The 21,424-nt window shown below is 42.8% G+C and overlaps 1 protein-coding gene across 1 annotated transcript in view; it reads left to right on the forward strand.

The window, feature by feature from the left end:
• The window catches only part of RELN (reelin), a gene marked incomplete at its 5' end in the record, with an annotated part of 298,722 nt that overhangs the window by 214,076 nt on the left and 63,222 nt on the right, over nucleotides 1-21,424 (forward strand). The window contains 8 exons of the mRNA XM_085298374.1: nucleotides 3,158-3,295; nucleotides 4,187-4,373; nucleotides 8,791-8,996; nucleotides 10,794-10,965; nucleotides 11,332-11,532; nucleotides 13,596-13,831; nucleotides 15,446-15,603; nucleotides 16,515-16,722. Of these exons, the coding sequence (XP_085154500.1) occupies nucleotides 3,158-3,295; nucleotides 4,187-4,373; nucleotides 8,791-8,996; nucleotides 10,794-10,965; nucleotides 11,332-11,532; nucleotides 13,596-13,831; nucleotides 15,446-15,603; nucleotides 16,515-16,722 (1,506 nt within the window). The remainder of the gene's footprint in view (nucleotides 1-3,157; nucleotides 3,296-4,186; nucleotides 4,374-8,790; nucleotides 8,997-10,793; nucleotides 10,966-11,331; nucleotides 11,533-13,595; nucleotides 13,832-15,445; nucleotides 15,604-16,514; nucleotides 16,723-21,424) is intronic.

Genomic DNA, 21,424 nt, shown 5'->3' on the forward strand with positions numbered 1-21,424 from the left:
GTAGGGCTGACTGCACGTTGGTCATGGTGGGGAGAGAAGGTAGGGCTGACTACCTGAGCTGGTCGTGGTGGGGAGAGAAGGTAGGGCTGACTGCATGCTCTCCACCAACCTGACCTGATGCTCCAGGCTGGCCTCAGCCACTCTCCTCTCCATCAGCAAGGAGCCCAGCTAGAGCTCAGTCCGTTGTTTGGTTTTAACACAGGTTGCATCTGCCCAGATCTGCCCAGCGGCAGGTTTCTATCGTCCGGCAGGGTTTGCTCGTGCGGAGGCAGCGTGCTGAGTTCCTCCACCAGCTCGGCTGTCCTGAGCAGCCCCTGCGGTGGTCTGTGGACGAATCCGCGCTGCAGCGCTCGGCTTGGCAGCTCTCCCACGGAAGCCGCGCTCCGCGCCCTCTCCTCCTTCCTCCCCACCCGCTCCCGACTGCCCCGGGCGCCGAGGGCGAAGACGGGCRGTGGCTGGGCAAAGCACCTCCCGTTCGGCGGGGGGGAGCGGGGACCGACCGCGGTGCCCCGGCTGCGGGAATGCGAGCAGCGGTGTCCCCGGGATGTCCGCCGCCCCGCTCGCCCTCGTCGCGTCGGGGCTGGCTCTGCCCCCGCCGCACGCAGGTCCCGCTGGCACGCACAGCTGCTGCCRCAGAGTCCGCACCTTCGGCGCGTGGGTAGCGTTACTGCGCCCCTGCAACTCGAAAACTTTTATAACCTGCGTCCGTTGTAAAACTTTCCGAGCGTGCTGGGTTTTTTATGCCGGCACATACATCTGTGGCTGTTCTGCGTCCGGCAAGCACGAGTCTGCAAGGTCCCTCCGTTAGCTGAGGTTTGCTACGTTGGAAAATCTGCTGTCACAGCGCGAGTTCTGCTGGAGAAATGAAATGTATGCACCTGCTCTCCGAAATTTTATTGTACACGAACTGCGCATTTCTAGCACTGATGAAAATTAATTTCAGTTTTATGGGAGACATTTACATATGAACAGGCCTTAATGAGATACAAGCAGCTGTCAGTCGCTGACTTCATAAACAAATCAACACCTAATGACTGAAGGAGAGTTTCAGCATAATTGGGTAAATGTAATTATAGTAACTCAGAAGGTAGCAAACATAATTTTATCAGCCACAGATTTGCATTAGATCCTTAGGTTTTTTAATATCAGGAGAGAAGACAATGTTTTTATTTTAAATCACATATCTGAAAAAATTTGTAATAAGGAGAAGATCATTTCACTTGCAATACATCCGGGACTCAATCTGATTTTCCTTTGCTTATGCAAAATGACACAACAGCAGTGACTTTTATTTGACATCAACCTGACTTAAATATAATGCCATCAGAAAGCCAGATCATCTGCCAGTAGCATTTTAGCCATGTGGAAGAAAAAATGGGAAAGAAATATGAAAAATTGGAGAGGTTTGTTGTGCTTGTAATAGGATGTTTTCCTAACTTTTGTATGTTACACTTTCCATTGCAATAGGTGTCTGGCGAGGCRAGCGCGTCCGCGGAAGCGCCCTCACTCTTAACCTCGGCCGTTTCAGTCAAAAACCAAGCCCTTAGGCATCTTCGCTTCTTTTTTTTAAAGAAATTCTAGTAGTGAAGTTCTAAAAATTTCTCCAATCATGTCCTAAGCAAATCTTCGTGTTCTTCCACCACGTGACCGGGTGGTGAACTGCTGTACGTGCCGCCTGTATTCCTCCCTTCATTTCCATACCCATGAGTGGYTGGCTCAGAAGCCTTTAGGATATTCATTTTAACAGCTCTTATTCTACAAAAAATCCCAAGCTTTCTTTTTTTTTCTTTTTTTAATTGACAAGTTACAAAATCATATCTCATGCCATCATACTATAGCCATATGGCTCAGAAACAAGCTGGGAAAGATTTCGATTTTCTATACTGACCTGCGCCACTTGCTGTAGACGGTAACCGGCAGTCGACAGCAGCTCTCCTCCTCCCTGCATTAATACGGATGAGTCTGCGGCGCCGGTCAGGATCTGGGTGGGAATATGCCCTCGGCCCAAACTTTGGCCCTCTCCCCACAATTTAGACCTTGCTCTTGCCTCTTCCGAATGCCTGTAACCGCTCAGATTTCCACTGCAAGTTGGAAAGGCTCCTTCCAAGACGAAAAGCACTCTTCGAACAGTTTTGTTTCTTCCTGAGCCTCGGTCTTTGAGGTTTGGCTGGGGGGGAGCCTCTCAGCACGGAAAATGTCCACGTAGCAGCGGACACAGTATCTCCTTCCGGGCCGGCGTCAAGCACTTGGTCAACAAATAATGTCACCTGCCCCACTGCAATAAAGAAAAATAAAGCTATTRGAAAGAAACTATTTAACTAGAGAGGAGAAACTACAGGAAGATTTTTCAGCTTAAACAATACTGAAAATATCTAGCTAAAAATATCTAAAAATACTCAGTTGTATTTAGGCAAGTAATCTAATCCAATGATTCCTTGGTTCCAATCACCATAAAACCTCCAGCGTTACAGGTTTTATCTGAGTAGTTGACAGGTTATTTACAATATGGAAATAAATAGGTGCTACRTAAATAGAGTGTTTTTGAAAAACTGATTTTCAAATTCCATTGGTGCGATCGTAATCTAGCTTAGAATCATCTTGTCAAAAAGAATATTTTGTACCCAGTAAAAAACAGTCAACTACTGGTGGATGGAAATAGTATTCAAAGAAAAGAAATGTTTAGACTAAAGAACCTTAATTTCATAGACTTATTTTTACAATAAATACCGGAAGAAAGAATTTTTAGACAACTTACAAAGGGTTAACTGTGAGCAACATGTAAACTCAAAAGGCACTCCAGGTGCTCAGTTCTAGCTTTGCATGCTGTTCTCACAGAAYGGCGCTGAATAAAAATCTGATAATACTCACTGGTTGGTTTATTTTAAAATAGTGTGCCCATTAAGAAGAAAGTCCCTCTAGCACCTTTGCAGCCTTCCTCAGAAAAGTCATTAATGACTGGATTGTCCATTAAATCCCCCTGTGCAATTAGTGGTATTATCTGTAAAGTTCATTTACAAAAACATGTCTTTGATTGTGTTAATCTTTGCAGGCTGGGCTGCGATTGTGATATCAGCTTTATTTTTTATAGTTGCATTTTATCTCTTTCCCTATAGTTCAATAAAGCATCATGAGTTAAAACATTGTCATTGCTTTTAAGGTCCAGTGCCACCCGTTTCCGCTGGAGCCAGTGCTACTACACGGTGCAGGATGAGTGGGCTTTGGATAACATCTACATCGGACAGCAGTGCCCCAACATGTGTAACGGACACGGCTGGTGCGACCATGGCATTTGCAGGTACCAAACAATGGCCACCTCCTCTTAAAATGAGGTTTTGGTCTCCTGGCACTTCAGGTATGCTGTTATTTTGTACACATTTTTTTTGCTGTTCTTATTTTGGGATATTATTTTTTWAAAAAATAACCATTGTAGGGATTAAACTATTCAAGCCCCACTGAAAGCTGGTTGCTCCGCATCTCCCGCAACCTTGGCAGATCCAGGCTGTGGGACAGCTTTCCGGTGGCGGACAGGCAGCCAGCCGTGGGTGCCCTGGCTCTCAGCGTGCCCGTCGCAGAGGAGGTGTTTCGCTGTGTCGAATGAACCCCGGGGACCAGCGCAGCGCCATTCACAGCCACCACCGCTGCTGGGTGCAGTACCAAGGGCCAGACTGCAGCCTCAAGCTCCACACATTGCAGATTTTTTGGAAAAAGAATATAGCTTATTTCCAGTTATTTCTCTTTCAATATATGTGGTCCATATATGAAAAAAATAATTTATCTGCACTGTAAAAAATACTGTAAAAAGCTCATGACTGCATACTAGTTACTGTTGTGCTCCAGCCTCACAGGCTTGCTCTTCACAGGAGAGCAGGAGTACAGAAATCTTTTTTTGTGCAGAGTACTATTCCTGCGATTAGAGCAAAAGGGGCTCGGACCTATGCAGACCTGAGGCTACGTATCCAAATGTCTAACAGTGAATCAGACAAATGTGGCCATGAACATTACAGATATCCTTGATTAAAAAAAAAAAAAAGAAAGAATGAAGGGTTGACCTGATCCTGCCAGGATCCAAAATTGCGATTTCAGAGCAATTTACAATTTCACATCCAATTTTAGAAGGTCATTGCACCACCTCAGTCAATTGTGAACATCACCCTTAAAAGCTTGTTCTGTCTGTGCTTCCCCCCAGGTGCGACGCAGGGTTTCGGGGTACTGAATGCCAACCTGAAAATCCCCTCCCCTCCACGGTCATGTCCGATTTTGAGACTCCCGGCAGTCTGAAGACGGAATGGCAGGAGGTTATTGGGGGAGAGATCGTAAAGGCGGAGGAGGGCTGCGGGGTCATCTCCTCGGGCTCCTCGCTCTACTTCAGCAAGGTACGGTACAGYGCGGGGTGGAGAAGCGAGGGAGGCACGTCAGGCCCGCTGGCAGAGAACACGATGTTGTTAGATGGCAGAAACAGGAAGGTGCAGAGTGTTTTAGGAAAAGACCTGAGACACAGCGGCACACAGTGTGGGAAGTGCGTGAAACCGCGCAGCTGTTCTCTGCAGGTAACCAGCAAGGCGATCCAAAGAAACAGGGAGTGACATGTGCAGTATGTCTCCAAGAAAAACCAGCTGTAATGGAAGGGAGAAAATTGCCAGTGCGCTGAGAAGTGTGTGCATTAATACTGTCTTAATTGTGCGCTTTCTGCTTTCATACTGGSTTCTTTCTTAGCAGCCCCCGAGTCCCATTTGTCTCTATTCTGTGATATCCTTGGCCAGGCACGGAAAAAGCCGTGCTTTCAGAGGAGGCAAGCAGCTATTGTGAGGCCAAAGGACCCAAACTGGTGAAAAAGCAACCCCTCCAGACCTTCTTAGAAAGTGCCTGGTTAGCCTGCACGAGAATGCTCCGCTGTATGGCTTGGATGGTTTGCAGGCAAAAATAATAGAGCAGGAAAAGGATATAGACAAATCTGATAATTAATAACARCTACAACTAAAAAAATAARAGAGAGGGAGAGAGATTTTTATGACCAGATGTAGGATTACAGGTTGTAATCACAGATTTATTTTTCATTGTTGTTCCTCAGGTCTAGTACTGGGATTTGGGTTTGTTTTTAATTGAAAGGAAGAGTGTAAATGCAGCTATGTGTTTCTCTTTTAAGGGTTTGATCAAACTGCCACTGCTGTCATGAAAGCCCGATTAGTCCCAGAAGAACAACCCAATATGCAAAGCTGTGTAATTGTGTGTTGTTTACCTCATTACAAAAATCTAACCCATCAAATAATTTTCAGAACTCCTACATAGTCTCACATCCAGCTCCCCTGGAAATGCAGCTCTGTGCTGAAAATTTCATAATAGACCAATCAGTATAACTAGCTAATTGTGATAATTGGATTTTTTTTATATATAATTGTCTTCTCTGATAGATGTTCTTCCTTCTGGCTCAGTTCTTTATGCCAAGCTTTTCAAAGTAGTTTGCTAAATTAGAATTAACCTGCTATGATCTTTCTTCTTATTTCTGCTAAGGAGGAGTGAAAATCTCATTTAGAAATTCTTGGCTTCTTGCTATTGATCTCTAAGGGTTAGGTTATCATTCATTTCTTGAGTAGTAGCAGTCTGTGTGCCATCAGCTGAAGGTGGCTTATTTAATTTCTGTTCAGATCTTTTYCAAGGTATCTAGTGGCCATGGTGATAGATGTTATAAAAATTATTTTTATAGTTGCCAACAACATTTGTGCCTTGTTTCAGGAGCTCATATACACAGGCTCTATTTCTTTGTGTTTGCTCAAATAGCTACTTTTTATTTGAATGTCTAATGTTTACTGCCGTGATCAATCTCTGCCTCCAGAATTAATGTTGGCTTTGTTCTGCTGAACCTCTATCTTCCATTTTACAACTCATTTTAACGAGCCRTAGGTGTGTTTGCCATACAGAGGACTTTGAATTAGCCCCTGCAATTCCTTTGAGGTTTTATGTAACTGGTGCCCTTTCCTGCTTAACCTTGTCAACCCCTCTGCCAGCAGAGCAGATTTGGGGTAGGGATGTCGTAGGAAACCTGCGCCACATAGTTTTACAACCAGAGCCAACCCACTGCGAGCTAGTAAGCTGGGTGCCCTCAGTGAGCCAGGACATCCCTGCCTGCTGGACAGCAAGGGTGTTTGCATCTTTATTAGCCTGTAGAGTTTGATTTCATGAAGAGACTTTCAAATTCCTCCAAAAGAAGCTATGAATGCAAACTAACCAGAACTTTTCAGGGCCACCACACAGTGCCCTGGGCCAGCACCGGCCTTTTGGGGCTGCCGCAGGAAACCCGGGCTCCACTGCAGACTGTGCCCGTCTTGCTGTCATGGCATGGTCCAGGAGAGTTTTACTCAGCTAGAGATAAACCAAATAATAAACTGAAATAGCCGGCATAATTCATGACTGAATCAATACCACCATATCCCAGGTGAGTTTCTTCGGGGTCAAAGGATTTTCTGTAGGTTTTAAGTGTCCCTGGTGGTTTAAAGTAGCTGAGTTTCAAAAGCATAAGCATTCAGCTTCCAGAATTAGGCTAGTAGCGTGAAGTGGCATATTTGGTAGAGCCTACGAAAGAGCTGTGGAACCAGGCTGTGACGCTATTGAGTAGTAGGACAAGAAAATGTCCTGCAAAAGCAGGGCATAGACATTTATCTGTTCCGAGTTTACTCTGAACTGGGTGGGAAGGGGCCAGTGGTGGTGAATGGATTAGGGCTTCAATTCATATATTGTCTTATAAAAAACAGATGACATTTTAAATCTYAGTTTAGTACTTACAATCTTACTACCTACGTCCCACTAGATGCCTGTATTGGAAATTTGTCAGGAGGATCGTGGGCTAGGCATGAGAAAAGAGGGAAAACCATAAATAATACCTGAAATGTAGCATCACCTTTGTAACTTAGCCCAGGTTTTTCTTTTTGATGCTTCTTTGTGCTTGGAGATGGACAGGATTCCCATGGTTTTGAAGGGTATTAAAAATAGTAGGAATGTTATCAATTCTGTTGCATTTTGTTAGGGATCCTCACTTAGGCAGTGCCAAGTTATAGCTGTTTTTAAAGAATGCAGAAATTAGGGCCCCTGTGTTCTCTCTGCAGCTGCGCGTGTTTGCCTGTGCCCGACCTGTAGCTATTTATGGCAAGGGAGCATCAGTCAGTGTTTSAGAGTATTTCTGAGCTCGGGTGACGGGCTGAGCCGCAGCTTGCCTTCCCTCCTCCCGGTGCCCTTCCGTGCCTGGGTCCTTTTCGGAGCAKTGCTCCAAGTCGGGTTGGTCCCGCTGCCCTGCTCTCGCCTCGGGCCGTGCCTTGCGGCGTGGSGCTTCCCGACGCGGAGCGGGCAGCTGGCCCCGCCGCGCTGCCAGCCCGCGGCTCGGCCTCCGGCGGCTGGGCGCCGCGGGGAGGCGGCAAAGGGACAATTCCAGCTGCCACCAGAAGTCTCCTATACGCTCTGTCTTCCTTTGGTAGCATGCGTAGAGTGACTTCATTAACCGCAATATAGATGCCCCAGAGCTACTCTCTGCTAAGATGAAAAGTATCTTTGGGAAAGTCGTTCACTGAATTTTATGAAGCTATTTTTTTTCTCTCAGATATGCTTGGGTAAACCTGAAACCAAATCCACAGGTTTTAATTGAGTGACTTACAATATTTATTGGGGGAAGAACATCATTTTGTGTATGAACAAATCATACTGACGTGAGAAGTGAAGAGAAAATGCACCTCCCTTTATTCCTGTGTAGGAGATGAGCTGTTTCACTGCAGTAAATCTCTCCTACACTGTTTTTGTAAGGAGGCAACTGGAAGCAAATCTATCAAATATGCTGATCCCCGAGTGTGGGGAGGAGCTGGAAAGAGACTGTTCTGTTCAGATAACATTGGGTTAACGACTTGGGAAATGAATGCCAAGTAATTGTAGGGAGGATCAAATAGCAATGGCACCTTGAGTGCCGTGAATGGAAAAAGGAAAAGCTTGCGAGTTGGAGGTGAAGTTCCCATCTGCGCCAACAGACTGTTTCTGGGGCTGAGGGGCCAACACTAGGAAAAGATGCAAGTGAAAAGGAGAGAAAAGTGTGTCTGAGTGAGTGTGTGTATTTTTGGAGGCTCTACGAGCCTAAAACTTGAGTTCAAGATAATTTGAGSTTACAATATGTGAAGATACTACAATACGCAAGGAGCTGATTGTAACTGAGGCAGGCTTGATTACCAGGTAACTGCAAAACAAAATGGGAATAAAGCTCAAGCTCTTCTCTTCTAAGACACTAAATACAAACCCCTTTCCTGAAAAGCAGTGCCTGAGCAGAGCTATGAAGGCAGAGCACCTGGCCACSCTGTGCAGTGTAAGATTTGACTGGGGAACTGAGATCTCAGAGGAGTTTTGTTCCCGCTGTATGCTTTATCGCGTGAAAGCGGAACACCTAAACATTCAACAGTGGTAGGCTCTGTGGCTGCTTTTCTGGACGTACGTGGCAATTTGAAGGAATGAGGAGGGAAAAGAAAAAGGTGAAATGATTTTCAGAGCTTACTAATATGTGTAAATATGTGTTGAAATATGTCTGTAGTGATAAAAATGCTTGCAGGATAAAAGCTTGCAAGTAGACACCTGAGAGATTAAAACATAAAGAATAACCAAGAAGAATCATTGTCCTAAAGATGAAAAATGTCACATCAGCATAAAATCCAATGCSCTTCCTGTTGTGTAGTTTTCCGTACAATATTCATCTGTGTTTGACTTTACATCTATTCACAGTAAAGATGTCACATTTACTACCATTTTCCCCCAATCTTTGAACCGTAGGCTGGAAAAAGACAGCTGGTAAGCTGGGATTTGGACACTACCTGGGTGGATTTTGTCCAGTTTTACATCCAGATCGGAGGGGACAGTTCCTCCTGCAACGCACCGGACAGCAGGGAGGAAGGCGTGCTGTTGCAGTACAGCAACAACGGCGGTATCAACTGGCAGCTCCTGGCAGAAATGTACTTCTCAGATTTCAGCAAACCCAGGTACAATTTTGGTCTAAATTCAAGCCGTACTGCAGGAGCTCTTTAACATACTATTTCTCCATTTGTCAAAACATGAAAAATCATTTCAAGTTATAGTGTTTTAAAGCCCTCATTATGTGGAAACTCCTCTAGGCTGCCGCCTTAAACTCCTATCACTAGAAATGAAAAATTTGATAAAAGAGGGTCTTAAAAAACCTGAAATGAAATAGCAAATTTCCAATTAGCTCCAATGTGAAACATGACTAAAATGGTAATATATGCAAAACATTAGCAGGCAAATACAGAACTTATCTAGAAGAGGTGTAGAAATCTATTATTTCCCCTAACTCTATCTTCAGAAAACATGAACATGTATTAGTGTCACATACAATAAAAAGTACTTTAAAGAAAACAGAAAAAAATCAACTTCAGCATTTAGAAGTTGCTGTAAGATAGCTTGTCAGTGCAAACTTAAATTGCATCTGTTTGTGTAGGCATTAGCATGTTTTCTATTGCAATAGCTTGTCTCTCACAATATTTAAATAATTTTGTCTCCACATATCTTCATTTTGCATTTCAATGATCAATGTTTTCAGAAGGACTTMTGCAATTTAGCACCTGTCCTTTTCTGAAAGTGATCTAGGCACCTGAAATTTTTAAACCTGTTGACTTTTGTTTAGCCTCTTCTGAAGTGTAATAGGTTACTTTGTCAAAACCACAGAAAACATCCAACAGAGGAGGGTGCCCCAGCTGTGCACTAAAATCTTCATCACTGCACCATCCAATACCTTATTTTTAGCCAAAACATTTTCCCCTTTGAGTAACTGTTATTGATGACACKTACTGTGTCATCAGTGCAGCTACACATACTTAGTTTTTGTATTGCTGCTCCAAAAGTGGTCCAGCTCTTCTTTATTTTTAAGTTTCTGGAACATGTAAATCCAGGACTCCTCTGGCAAATAAGGTTCCCTACAGCCCTGAAAGGTTCCTTCAGCTCTGCCTGCTGAAACAGCACGTGAAGCAGGTCTATGATAAAAATAATATGTGGTATAAAAGAAAGAATACATGAAAGAATTTTTGTGTGTGTGTGTGTATATATATATATATATATATATATATATATATACACACACACATGCGTAAATTTAGGGTATCTGGAATAGGACTGCACAAATAACTTTAATTTTTGCATTTTTAACTTAAGTATGATTTATACTGAGACTATAACCTGTATTTAACATCATTTCTGTAAAGTGTTTCCTAAGTTGAAAATAAAGCAAAATCTATCCTAAAACACCAAAATTCTCTTATGAAGATCCATATGGGTGGCTAAAATATTTTTACCCACAGCAGAAAACCCTGCTAAAAACTACTGCAGTTACTCACAGTAATAGAAGGATGCTTTTGTCTCCAAATTGGACCAACCAGCAGAGGAGGATGAGAAATGAATTTGCCAGCATAYTTCATTATTATTTGCTGATACCAAAAGAGTATTAAGACTCGATGAACATGGATCAGCTGAGCAGCTTAATTCAAAGCTGAAGAATTAAAATCAGCTCCTTGTTGTGCTGGGCAATATACCAATACATAGTAAAAAATAGCTGTTTTCTTAAAGACCTTAGAGTCTCAACAGGCAAGAAAGACAAAGCGAAAGGAAGCTTCTTGATATGCTGCTTATAAATAGGTTGCCAGAGATGTAGAGGATCTACATGTAAGACAGATATTAGCTTTCCCAGCTCACCTCTCTGTTCAGTGGCATTTCCCACATTTCTCTACAAACYCTGCTCTCTGAAGTCCTGCTGGATTTTTGTTCTTCAGGTTTGTCTATCTGGAGCTGCCGGCTGCGGCCAAGACTCCTTGCACGAGGTTTCGCTGGTGGCAGCCGCTGTTTTCGGGAGAGGGCTATGATCAGTGGGCCATCGACGACATCATCATTTTGTCAGAGAAGCAGAAGCACGTCATCCCCGTTGTTAATCCAACTTTACCACAGGTAAGAAGCAAGCGAAGTTGGTGGAAGTCAGCACAAAACTGGAGCCATCCTTTCCTGAGCCTTCTTGGAGTATATAGGGTATATTTAACGAAACATCTACAATTCTTGCAGCTGTATCTCTCTACATGGTACTCCTCTGGCTCCTCTTAACACCATCAGACTCCTAATCRTTTTACTGGATATTGTAACCACGCATCTCCTCAGAAATCAGGACAGAAATTTTGAAGGTTACAGCTTTTGGAAAATTACAACAAATGCAAATTGCAAAATTTGAAAATTAGAATAGAATAAATTCCAAAATGTCCGAAGTCACACTGCAAGGTAATAGTATTGGTTTTGTTGCTTGTTCCTTTTTGTTTCTAACAGAACTTTTATGAGAAGCCAGCATTCGATTACCCTATGAACCAGCTGAGCGTGTGGCTGATGTTGGCCAATGAAGGGATGACCAAAAACGAAAGTTTCTGCTCTGCCACCCCCTCAGCCATGCTCTTCGGTAAATCAGACGGAGACCGGTTTGCAGTGACTCGAGATTTAACTCTGAAACCCGGCTATGTCCTGCAGTTTAAGGTATGGCTTCCTTAAGTACACATCCCTCCAGGTCAGTGAAATTGCCCTTATTCAACTGATTCAATAGCCGCAGGATGTCACTGGGGTCACAGTTCAAACAAGGCAATGAATTCTAGCACTGTGGAAAAAACCCTCCAGAGCGCAAGTATGAATTCATACACTATGAAATATGATGCTGCTCTCTAAAAAGGATAGCCAAAACCTTGGCGCAGGACAGCCAGGGCTTTTTTCTCCCTCTCTAGAGGAATTTTAAAGGCTTGCTGTTCCTTAATGACTTTCAGAAGTGGTTTGAAGTGACTGTCATTATATTCTAGCCAGTATCAGGAAATGCTACTACACTGTCGAGGGAAAAAGGATTTATCCCATTTGAGGCTCCATGACTGCAAAAGCTTCAATGTGGTTTGCGGACATTTTTTGTGTTTTAAACTATTTAAGGACTTACAAGCTGTTCTATACTCCAGTGTGGGATTTTTCAAATAATTTACTTTTATTGTGTCAATGAATATGGGCTCCAATTAGCATTCTCTTCTTTAAGGGGCTCACAAAAACCACAGTGGTCTGACAATACATCAGAATACAGGCTCCAAAGAAAACACATTTGCTTTGACAGGCAGTTGTTTCTGAACCCTAATCAAAATTTTATTGAGTTTATAATGAAATCCCATTGGTGAATTCTGGAGGTTGGTTGCAATGCAATTTTAATGAGGTGGCCACAAATACATGGTCCTTACATAATTGGTGGATACAGACACTGAATAATTTACAAGTAGAATTATTAAAGAGATCAGATGTTTACAGGCAGCTTTTCAACTAGAATTCCCACAGTTCTATAAATGGAAAAGTTAGTTAGAAATAATGGGATTTGTAAAATAATCTCATTTCCTCTATAGTTAGGCTYAGAAAGCACTCTGCAACCTGAGGGCTGCAGAACAGTTCCTGAGTCAGTATTCTTTGTAGTTTTATATCTTTAAATGTCCAAAAGCCAAAAATACTTCAATTTGTAAATACCATTTAGCCTGAAAAAGATGCTATTTACCTTTTGACCAGTTTCTCCACTTTGGTGACTAAATCTTCATTCTGTACATTTTTTCTTCAACAGCAATGCCAAAATAATGTCTAGTCTAAAAAGGAAATACTTAGAAGTATTTTATACACCTTCCATCTGTGAAGCCTTTGGCAATGTAACATAAACAAACATGAACAATATTATCAGATGAAACAGTGAGATCTCTTTCTTCATAGCATCTATTGTTTTGGCCCTTAATTAAGAAGTGTTTATACTCATYTCTCTTTAGGAAAGATTTCAAAATGGCCTGCATCTAAATGTCCTGGTCCTATTTACATGCCTTAATTTTAAGCATATGGTTAAATGTTCTCCTGACTTTGCAAAATTTCGCTTTTAAGCAGCTGCCTAGAGTAATTTTGCACTGATAAATCCAAATGCAGTAATTTGTCAAAATTATTTCATTTTACATGAATGATTTTGTTTTATATTTTGCATTTCATAGTTCACATAGAATTTCTGCAAGAAAATCRTGAAAGCTAACGTTTTTCCAGTAGTTTGAAAGCCGAAGCTGGAAACTTCAAGTCAGCAGCAGATTTCTGCCTTGGTTATGCTGATTATGCATTTTAATATTCTTTTTTTTTTTTTTTTTAATGCCATGAAGGTTGGCTCTGCTCCGAGCGCCAGCTCGCAGGCGACCTCGGCCGCAGCCAGCGCGCGGTCAGGGATCGCGTCCCTCTGCGAGGGGGAGCCCCGGGGAGGGTCTGCGGGGGGCTGGGGCCACCAGGACACGGGTCTTCCCACCCCTCCGGGGCCAGCAGGTGCTATTTTGGCACCAGGACTTTTGAGAAGGGAGATAAGGCCTTTTTTCGGTGAAGCTGGTGAACTTAGGGAAGATGTAGTGGGTATTTACTGTGCAGCACCTTAGGTGTGTCCTGGCCTCCAGGTCCCAGCTTGCCAGCAGGGCTCGSGGCTGAGCCGGGCAAGGGGAAACGGTGCTTTGCAGCTGGCAGCGGGGCGGGCTGCTCCAGCTCACGTCTCCCGCTCTGCTTCCTCGCAGCTGAACATCGGCTGCACCAGCCAGTTCAGCGGCTCGGCCCCGGTGCTGCTGCAGTACTCGCACGACGCCGGCCTCTTCTGGTCGCTGGTCCGGGAGGGATGCTACCCGGCGTCGCCGGGGAGCCGGGCGTGCGAGGGCAGCGCCCGGCAGCTGGGCGAGCCCACCGTCTACTACGCCGGCGACTTCGAGGACTGGACAAGAGTTACCATCGTCATCCCAAGATCGCTCGCGGCCAGGTACCGTGGATTGGCGGCCAGCGATGGGGGTGGTACCGTGAATTCGCTGCCTGTTCTTTGAGGCTACGTTAGGAAGCTGTTGCAAGCCGCGAATAAAACCGGTGTTAAAAATCCACAGACTCTAGAAGGAAAATACTGTGGTCTCCAAGGCAGGGCGGTGCTTTCTGTTTTAAAGGTGTCAGAAGTGCCCATAAATTAAATCACAAAGTAGCAAGGAACTTACTTAATAAATAAAAAAAGCCCTATAACATTTTAATTTGACATAAATCTCTTCATCATGGCGCTGCCTTTCTTCACACTCGTCGGTTAGGTCAGAGACACGGCAAGGGAGCGATAAGTCACTTGAATCAAATAAGCCGTTTCGACAGGATTAATTCTACAAGCAGTTGCTGCTGGGGAGAGAAGCCCTAGCAGGGTGTTTGAGCTGCCGGGCAAGGGGCCGTGTCACGAGCGACGACCAGTGAAGGCAGGTGCCGAATTGCGCAGAGCTGCCGCCAGCCGACCTGGTTCACCCAGAACGAGCAGCRCGGGGTCGCTGGCAGCAATCTGCTTGGCATTACGTTCCGTAACGTGACCGGGAGTAAGGAGCGCACGCTGATACGTTAAAAGCACAAGCACTGCAAGCCCAACGAGGCTCCCGGCGTGTTGAACGCTGAACTGGTTATGGGTCACTTTGGAAATCCCGGTTCGTGGGTTTCCCAAGGAGCATCCTGCTCCATCAGCTGGTGCAAAGCTCTTGCAGGACGGTCGCCTCCAACCAGTCCCTGCGGAGAGCAGAAAAAGCAATGGTTCTGTTACTCCGTAGGCAGGGTAGAAAGGAGGATTTGGGTTAATCCTTTGGATTGGTAATGAGATTTTAAATCAGTTCATCCCTCTGGAGGGCCTATAAAATGGATTATCTAAAAGTTGAAGGCTTARAATTAAAATTCAAAATACTTTTTCTTGAAAAAATTTCCTGCGCAGTGAGTCAGCTGATCTGACTTAGCATACGCTCGCTGAAGTCCCTGAAGCAGTTTCAGCTGTAGAAGTTAAGGATAAGATCACTGTTTTTCAGGAATTTTGTGTTGTCATTCAAAACTAAAACATTTGTGCTTCTGTTCACTTGTTATGCAGACCACTTTATTGTAGATCATGAATAATTTTTCCTMTATCCAAATTACTTCAAGATTTTTTACTCAAGATTATATGATCCTGTAGTAAACCRCATCACTGCCATTGCTGTGTTCTTTTTGTAAGTCCTGTGACGAATGGAGCTTTGAGATTTTAAAATGCAATTTGAGCAGTTCAGGTTGACCTGAGCGGTGAAAGGCATCTTCAGTCATGTCTAATCTTTCACTTTTGCTGATGAAACCATGTAATCTGTTCTTTGCACCACGTTGGTGGATATGGGCCAGAGAAATACACTAAAATATTCTGGAAAAAATATCTGTATGCAAAGTTGCATAAACTTTGGGATGTGAGAAATATTTTYCAGGTATACATTTGCATCTTGCTTGCAAAGGGCTTATTTAGKAAAAGCTCCATTAAATCTTAAACAAAGAGCACATGAAGTACGCAGCAGGTCCTGGAACACTGAATGGTCATACGGTGCCTCTCGCTCTCGTTCCTCTGCAGCAAGACCAGATTCCGGTGGATCCAGGAGAGCAGCTCCCACAAGAACGTGCCTCCTTTCGGCTTAGACGGCGTTTACATTTCTGAGCCCTGCCCCAGTTACTGCAATGGTCACGGGGACTGTGTCTCAGGAGTCTGTTTTTGTGACTTGGGCTATACAGGTAAGACAACCCTGTCTAGTTGTGATTGCAGTAGRCTTTGGCTGAGCTGTTTCTGTAAATCAGGCATCCTGTATTTCTTCTCCAATATACCAGAAAAATATATGATGACATAAATTTTTGTGGGCTGCCAGCTAGAATCTTTTCCTTTTGTTAAGTAAAAGAGTTAAGTTAAAAAAAAAATTAAGTAAAAGAGTTCAAAACAGAGCAGTCTAAGACATGAGACACCAGTGATGTTTCTGACAACTGAGACCTTTGAACATCACCATCTGTACAGATGGGAAGGGACCAGCAATAAAAGAGAAAACAAAATAAAATATTATAAACTGAAAAGCCTGCTTAAAAACTTTTGGACAAACTTCAAAAGGATTCCTGGTGTTTTTCAGTCCRCTGGCCTTCAGATGGCATGGGACCAGCAAGGAACATATGTTCTGACAGGCCTTCTGTGGCAAATTCTGCTCACTTGTGGTTTTATGCTGAAACAAAAAAAAAACCCAAAACCCAATGAAAAAACAATGATTGACACAACCAGTTGCATATTCCGCTCTTTTGARCCCTCTGTACCAACAAAGCAATAAGCTAACATCTTTTGTTCAATTTCTTTAAAGTGAAATAAAAGGATAATATTTGTCTGTTTACATAAGAAATCTTATCAATATAAAACACAGCTACTCTTCACCTATTAAATTAAGCCATTTTAGAATTTAGAGGAGGGAGGCTTTTTCTGCCTACAAAGATTTATAAAGAGGATTTTGAAAGGTGCAATCCTGTCATCAAGGCATTTTCTCAGGAAAGCATGGTACTTTCTCATATATGGGTGCAACATAACAATTTGCCGATTTACTATATCYGACCTCTACGCTGTTCAGTGCGGTTTCAACAAAGCATCTCCTATATGTTCTTTTTTCTTGAAGCATCACATGGAACCTGTGTGTCTAGCGTACCTAATCACAGTGAGATGTTCGACAGGTTTGAGAGGAAGCTAAGCCCTCTCTGGTACAAGATAACAGGAGGTCAGGTTGGAACAGGCTGTGGAGTGCTCAGTGATGGAAAATCTCTGTACTTCAATGGACCAGGCAAAAGGGAAGCAAGGACCGTTCCACTGGACACCACAAATATCAGGTCAGTTATGAATGAGTTATGAATGCTGCTTCTCAGAATAGTCTATGTATTAACGTTGTCTCCTCTCTGCTATTACAAGTATAGACAGGAGAACGTGTGAAATATTTTTCTGGTGCTTGCAACTGGTAAGATACATCTCAAAGACAGAGAAATTACTTTTTCATTAATTTTGGCCCAATACTTGCCTTTCTTGGGTGGGAAAATTTAGGTTAGAAACAGAATGGAATTCATACAGAATTGCAATATAGAAAACACGAACCATTTTCTGGGAAGACGGCTTAGCCTTGTGTTCCAGATGGACAGGCAGAAGATATGGTCTTGGAACTCCACCCTTGGAACCCTAAGACTGCCCTCAGCTGGACAGAAGAACTCCCTGTCCACACACTGCGTTGAATTCCAGATATCCTGACAGCATAGCAAATGAGGCACGCTTTACTGGCTGGATGTTGTGAATTAGTGTGCTTGTAAATAGTGTAAAAAAGTGGATTCTGGATAGTTTCTGTGTAGTCAAGAGGCTAACAAGGTTTCACCTCTCTCCCTGCTCCTGCAGAATTCTGCCCGGCTGGTGCTATAGATCCCTTTTCTCTCAAACTGTCTGACTGATTAATGTACTTAGGATAAACCAAAAGCTATTATTTAGAACCATTCTTTAGCCTGGAGTTTGTTGCTGCTTTGTCCAGGCTCAGGARGGAGCAAGTGTCTGAAACCTTGTCCACTCTACAGTTTTATCAGCTGCTTTAATAAGACGATATTTCTCCTGACAAATACTGCTTCAAGAGCACGTAATGGAGTGATCTGCTGCATTATTTAATCTGTGGGATCATTTAGCAGGCAGTGGCCATGAATTAGTGCTGGCCCTCTGCAGCTCAGAGATTGCTCCCTGGGGCAGTACAGGTGCTGTGGGCTTCCGGAGACCCCTCGCTGCTCCCCAGTACAGCGCAGCTCCAGCTGCCTTTCCTCTGCATCCCATGTTTCTGACAAATCCTCTTCTGACAAATAACTTGAATTATTTATATAATAATTACTTAATAATTTAATTAATTCATTGTTTGGCAAATATGCTTTTGACAAGCACATGTTTGCACTGGAACTCTGGGAAGGTCTGAGCACTTTTTTTCCTGTTCTGTAGTCCTTTTAAATCTCACATTGTTAATCCTTTGAAATACARTATCACAGGTGACCACATCTTCAAGAAGCCTATGTCCAAATGATACTAGTGAGTTATTCGCTCTTTCATGAATAAATCTTTTTTTGAACAAAATGATTTTCTTTAGCTTCCACATTACTATATAGTAATTACGTGTAAGGAAGCTTTACGTTTTTACAAAGTTTGAACCATTTAAGAAGCCAAGAGAAGTTTTAAATTTTTGCATACTGAGCAATGCTCTTTCTTGACTTTTCTAATCTTTTAGTACTTCCATTTTGCACAAGAACATGGTGTCTCAAAACTGCCCAATGATTTAAATGGCCAGAGCCACCACTTCTGGTAAAAGCAAGATCCCTCTTCTGAAGATGTGCTCAATGCATGGGCAGCTCTCCTGCTGAGACTGACCAATTTGTCAAAATAAACTAGTATTAAATTTCTTAATAAGCATCACTGCGAGTAGGTTAAGTTCCTTGAATGACTAGAAGTTGCCGCCACATCCCTGAGTTGTTTACTAAMTGGAACAAATGCACCAGTCATCTCAAACACACAAGCAGGATTAACATTAATGTTTTGGTTTCTTCAGCTACCAGTGTGCAGTGGTACCACCAATACTCAAGGGTGGGATCCAAATCAGGCAGCTTGTCCGAAGGTAGACCCTTAGAGAAAGGTAATCTCCCCAGGCTTCTTTTATACTCAAATGAGAGAAATAGCTACTTCCAAAGGGTAACTCAAGTCATCCTAAAATAGGGTCTAGCAAAGGCCAAGTGCCTCATGCCCTGCAAGACTGTATTTTTTCATTAATTATAAAAGGAATCTAGGTTGGCCAGATACAACTTAGACATCCAGCTTTTAAGGGCTTTGTTTAGAACATATGAATCCCACTTCAATGTTTGGGAATATCTGTAATGTTGGTTGGATGTTTTCTTAAAGGCAAGAGCAGACTAAATTTGTGAGAGCGTGAGGGGTTAACTGAAAGAACTAGCCTTAAAAAAATCACACCTCAGCCTAAAAAATTCTTCTTTTCTTGGAGCTAAAGTCAATGTCACTTGAAAGAGGAGATTAGAGGGAAGCACTTTTTCCCTTTTTCATATTATTTTGTGTATTTACTAATACTTCGCATAGAATTAGGTTATCTTATTAGGGGTCACCTTAGCCCTTGCATAGCTATCTTTTATTTGTGTGTGAGTTTTTTGGTTGGGCTTTTTTTGGTGACTGAGTAAACAGGAGCAAAATATGCTTTTAAAGACATACCATTAGACCTATAGATTGAGGTCTGTGAATAGAAAGCCTGAAAGTCCTGCTGTAGCTTTTTAAGCTTCTTATTTTTCAGATTAATAATATTTTCCCAGACCTTTTAAGATCTTGTTTCATTAAATCATGCATAGAATACCAAAAAGATCAAAAATATTGTAAAAGACATTAAAGTTTCATTTTCATTCCAAGTTCCTGCAGACCTACCTGTGCATATTCTGTATCATCTTGCTTTGCTTACAGCTTTTCTTATGTAGAGTAAATTCTTGTCTTTTCTTGTAAGAAGGACAAAGACGTTTTTCCTTCTCATCCTTCTTTTATCCAAGGGAGCAGGGCACACCAAAGCCCTGTGCTCCCAGCTAGCCCTACTCCTAAGAGATCGGGAGTTATCAGCTTGAGGAGTTTGGTGCTGATCAGGAATGCAACCTCACAGGGCGCTACTAAACCAAGGTTTAATGCTAAAAGCATTTAAAACTAAAGTCTGTTCCCTGAAGCTAATGATTGTAAACATGCACTCTTATGTTTAGCACAGTATGTTAAATGCTGTCATGAGTCTTAATTTTGTTTTCCCTATCATCTCCTTACTCCTCTGTTGGAACGATTACRCTTTTTTTTGTAGGTATGAGCAGGTTGTCCGGTAGTGCTAACAGAGCTGTAAAAAGAGTGTCAAAATTCATTTCACCCAGACCATTTTCTGCCTTGCACTTCGGAAACACGCTGGAGTCTCTCCATCCCTCCCCTTTTGCATGGCCCTGTATGCCAAAGGCACAATTTTTCCTGCAGTATTTTCATCCTCCTGACTGACAGCATGATACCTGGATGTCTTTTGGTTACTGATTAGCTGCTGCCTCCCATTCGGATGCCTTTTCCCTTATGACACTCTTCAGTACCTGTTTAGTGAGCGCACTTGCACACAGCACCTACCTGGCAGCTGTGGTAGCTAGATAGAAACTGTGGAATACATACATTTTTTTCCCCAGTGATGACATCTGGCTTGTTAGCTGACTTGGCTCCCATCTGTGCTGCAGACTCTGTTGCTAATGACTGTACAATCATTTCAGAGAGMTGGTTTGGGTCAAACTCTTACAGACCAGATGGGCTGATTCACCCTTCTGCAGAAAGGGGTATTTGGGAGGGGGGGAAGGATGTTATATTTTTACTGATCTTTACATTTGGTAATCGTAAAACAGACTTTCATCATAGAACGGTAAGTCTCTGAGACTGCTGCCTGGTGCTTGCCTGAATGCTGTCTCAGGCAACAGGGCTGCATAAAGCAGTAGGACCTACCTGGCTAAATAGTGTGTGCTGTGACCGTCGCTGTTCTTGAGCTATGGGATTCTATTATGAATCAGACTGATGAGCGTATTCTAGCTCATCCTGGTTCCTATGGACATGCAAAGCATCTCCCATGTGAGACATAGATTTTGACAACAGAAGATGCTTTTAGAAGCAGAAGAGGATCATGACTGAGCTTATGAGAGGAGCATGAGAGGTRATGGCATTCCCAGTTATCTTGATGCTGTCTGCATTAGTTATAATCAGGTACGCCTCAGCTGAATATTGGAGACATATAAGGAAATTTGATGAGTGAGCAGCAGGACATCAATTAAAATTAACTGCTGCCATTATCAAAATAATGCAAATTGAAGAGAAGACATAAGCTAGTCTTACACCATAGAGTCACAATTAAAAATACCAGCTCAGCAATGGTACCAGGGCATGACTATAGACTGTYGGAGGGAAAAAAATTGAWAAGATTTTAGGGAGCACAAGAATGGGGTAGAGATTACTTCAAGTCTAGATGAATAAAGAGTTTCCAGGCTTATCCAAAATTCTGTCAATAAAATCAGTGATGCTGTCTTCAAAGGGATATTGCAGCTTTAGAGGAGTGTCAGAAAATGGCTATGGGAAAAATCAAGAAGATGGAAAAAATTTCATATAGAGAGAAAGATGAAAGGATTCGCATGGTTTAATGTAGAAAGGAGGAGGAGAAGGCAGGGAAGTGATAAAAGTACAACCTGCAGAGAAGACTGCAAGGAAGGCAGATCGGGAAGTTTCTTCTCCCTGTGTCATGACATGAGAACATTCAATGGAATTAAGATGTAGAGATTCAAAATCAGAGGGACTACTTCACAAAATGTCCAATGTAAGTTTGGAAATCATTTTCACTGGAAGCTGTTTATGCCAAGGATTTAAGGATCAGAAAGAGAGTGGAGATTTAGTGAGGATATAATAATTAGAATAAAAACTTTAACATGGCATTTTAAGGCCTAAACCAATTTCCAGTTGTAAGCGGTCAAGGTA

This window comes from Rhea americana, unplaced genomic scaffold (assembly GCF_003343005.1).
Source record: "Rhea americana isolate MKP2758 unplaced genomic scaffold, rheAme1 scaffold_1, whole genome shotgun sequence".
Classification (NCBI taxonomy): Eukaryota; Metazoa; Chordata; class Aves; order Rheiformes; family Rheidae; genus Rhea; species Rhea americana.